Source organism: Acomys russatus, chromosome 13 (genome assembly GCF_903995435.1).
Source record: "Acomys russatus chromosome 13, mAcoRus1.1, whole genome shotgun sequence".
NCBI classification, from domain to species: domain Eukaryota; kingdom Metazoa; phylum Chordata; class Mammalia; order Rodentia; family Muridae; genus Acomys; species Acomys russatus.
In genome coordinates this window covers 19,622,032-19,624,384 of record NC_067149.1, presented here as the reverse complement: position 1 = coordinate 19,624,384, position 2,353 = coordinate 19,622,032, and the positions used below count along the sequence as shown (strand labels likewise).

The 2,353-nt window shown below is 41.0% G+C and overlaps 1 protein-coding gene across 1 annotated transcript; it reads left to right on the top strand.

Moving 5' to 3' along the window:
• Positions 1 to 324: 324 nt before the first annotated feature.
• On the top strand, positions 325 to 1,251 carry LOC127196985 (vomeronasal type-1 receptor 54-like). The gene has a single exon (XM_051154675.1). It carries the CDS (start codon positions 325 to 327, stop codon positions 1,249 to 1,251), a length of 927 nt encoding a protein of 308 aa, XP_051010632.1.
• The last annotated feature ends 1,102 nt before the right edge of the window (positions 1,252 to 2,353 follow it).

The following is a 2,353-nucleotide window of genomic DNA, read 5'->3' as shown; positions in this document are numbered from 1 at the left end:
ACATTGCTTTTGCCTCAGGAAACCTCCAATTTGAAACAGTAGGAAAAATATTTCCATAACACATGACAATTTTTAATATTGTAGAAAGCTAATATGTTGATGGGGAAATGAATGTTGGAACAGGGGAGAGAATGAGCATGGCTTCTGGGCATTTTGAGGTGGAAGAGATCTTAACTGTATTAAGGCTGGACTGCAAAACATTGACACATCTTCCTGAGAGTAGCGGTGCCACCATTGTCTGAAGTGGATGAGAAAGCTTGATTTGTGATAAGAAACCTTGCTGTTCTCCCCCCACAGTTCCTACCTGCTTCTTTCAGGCTTAAAATGAATAAAATCAGTGAATTGTCTGGTTACACTAAGATAAGAAACACTCTCTATTCTGAAGCTGCAATTGGAATCTCAGGCAACAGCTTCCTTCTTCTTTTCCACATCTTCATGTTCATTCATGGCCAGAAGCCCAGACTCACTGACCCATCCATCGGGTTCTTGGCCCTAACACACATACTGATGCTGCTAGTCATGAGTTTAGTAGCTACAGACATTTTTATGCCATGGAAGAGATGGGATGACACCACGTGCAAACTTGTTTTCTTCTTGTACAGGTACCTTAGGAGCCTCTCTCTTTGTGCCACCAGCATGCTCAGCATCCTCCAGGCCATCACCCTCAGTCCCAGGAGCTCCTGTCTAGCAAAGTTCAAACATAAATCTCCATACCATATGCTAGGTTACCTTCTTTTCCTGAGCATCTTCTACTCATCTATTAGCAGTCACCTTGTAGCATATATAGCTGCCACCCCTAATTTGACTTCACCTAGTTTTGCATATATCACTCAATCTTGCAGTCTTCTGCCCATGAGTTACTCTTTGAAGCATACATTTTATATACTACTAACCCTCAGAGACGTCATCTTTGTAGGTTTCATGGTCCTCTCCAGTGTGTACATGATGACTTTCCTATGCAGACATAAGAAACAGTCCCAGTTTCTCCATAGCAGCAGCCTTTCCCATAAATCATCTCCAGAACAAAGAGCCATGAAGACCATTCTGTGCCTCATGAGTTTCTTTGTGGTGATGTACACAGTGGACAGCATCTTCTCCTACATAAGATCACCAAGGGATGATCTTACGTTTCATTGTATATCCATTTTCATAGGCCATAGCTATGCCACAGCCAGTCCTTTTTTGGTCCTCAGTACTGAAAAACGTGTAATTCACATTTTGAAATGTTATGGCAGGACAGTAGACATGTGAATGTTTGAGGATGGATAAGTTCCCTTAAGTTGGTGGTATGGCATCAGAGCTATGCATTGTGGGGCAGCTCATATGATCTTCATTTTAAAATAAAAATACAGAGTCATTATTATTTATTGTTGTTAAACCTATTTATTGTGATATATGTGGATTCCAGACATAAAAGAAAAGCTACACTCAAGATACATAAGTTTTTATACTCTCCCATGTGTCCTCAAGATAGACATGGAAAGTGGATCTCACTTGTCATGGCCTAGATTACCCATAATACTTTTAAAAATCTGGCAGCTTATGATAGACTTCACTCATTCAATTCCCTCAGCTATCTCTGCTTTGCCAACTAGGTATGTAAATGTTTATTATTATAATCACAATATAAACATAAAACACACATGCATAGAGAAAAAGAGAGAGAGAAAGAGAGACAGACAGAAAGACAGACAGACAGAGACAGAGACAGAAAGACAAGGAATCTGTATAAAAAGCATCTTCAGGATGGATCAACAAAGTGCAGCCTTTCTACAGTGGACTGTTACTCAGCTTTAAAAGACAAGGGGATTCTTCACTTGTCCCACACAGATGGGCAATGAAGCTACCATGCTGACTGAAATGAGAGTCTCTGTATAATGGATTCTGTGGACTACCTGTAACAGGACAAGAGAGCTTAGAGACTTTCAAGGGTAGGAACAAAAGTAGAGTGCCTTTCTCAGCTCAGGAGGGAAGGCCATTGGTAGCTTGCTGGTAGGAGGCAGAGGGTTGTGCAAGAGGAGGAGGAAGAGGTGCAAGTAGTAGGTAAAAATCTAAATGACTCCAAGCAGTGTGCTTAAGATGTGAGACGCTTGTGTCCTGGGTGCTTTATTGTGATACAAATGTGCTGAGTTACCTTAACCCAGTGGTGAAGTATATCCTCACTGAAATTTTAAAAAAATGTGAAAAAATTCTTGAAGTGTCAAAACTCAATTTTTGAAGTTTTAAATAGGCAGATTTGGGCCCAGGGGTCCTGCTCAAACTAAGGCACCAGCCAAGGACAATACAGGCGGTAAACTTTAAACCCCTACCCAGATCTAGCCAATGGTCAGAACAGTCTTCACACTTGAGTGGA

Coding starts and splice junctions, on each gene's coding strand:
- LOC127196985 (XM_051154675.1), top strand. CDS start 325: ATGAATAAAATCAGTGAATTGTCTGGTTACACTAAGATAAGAAACACT.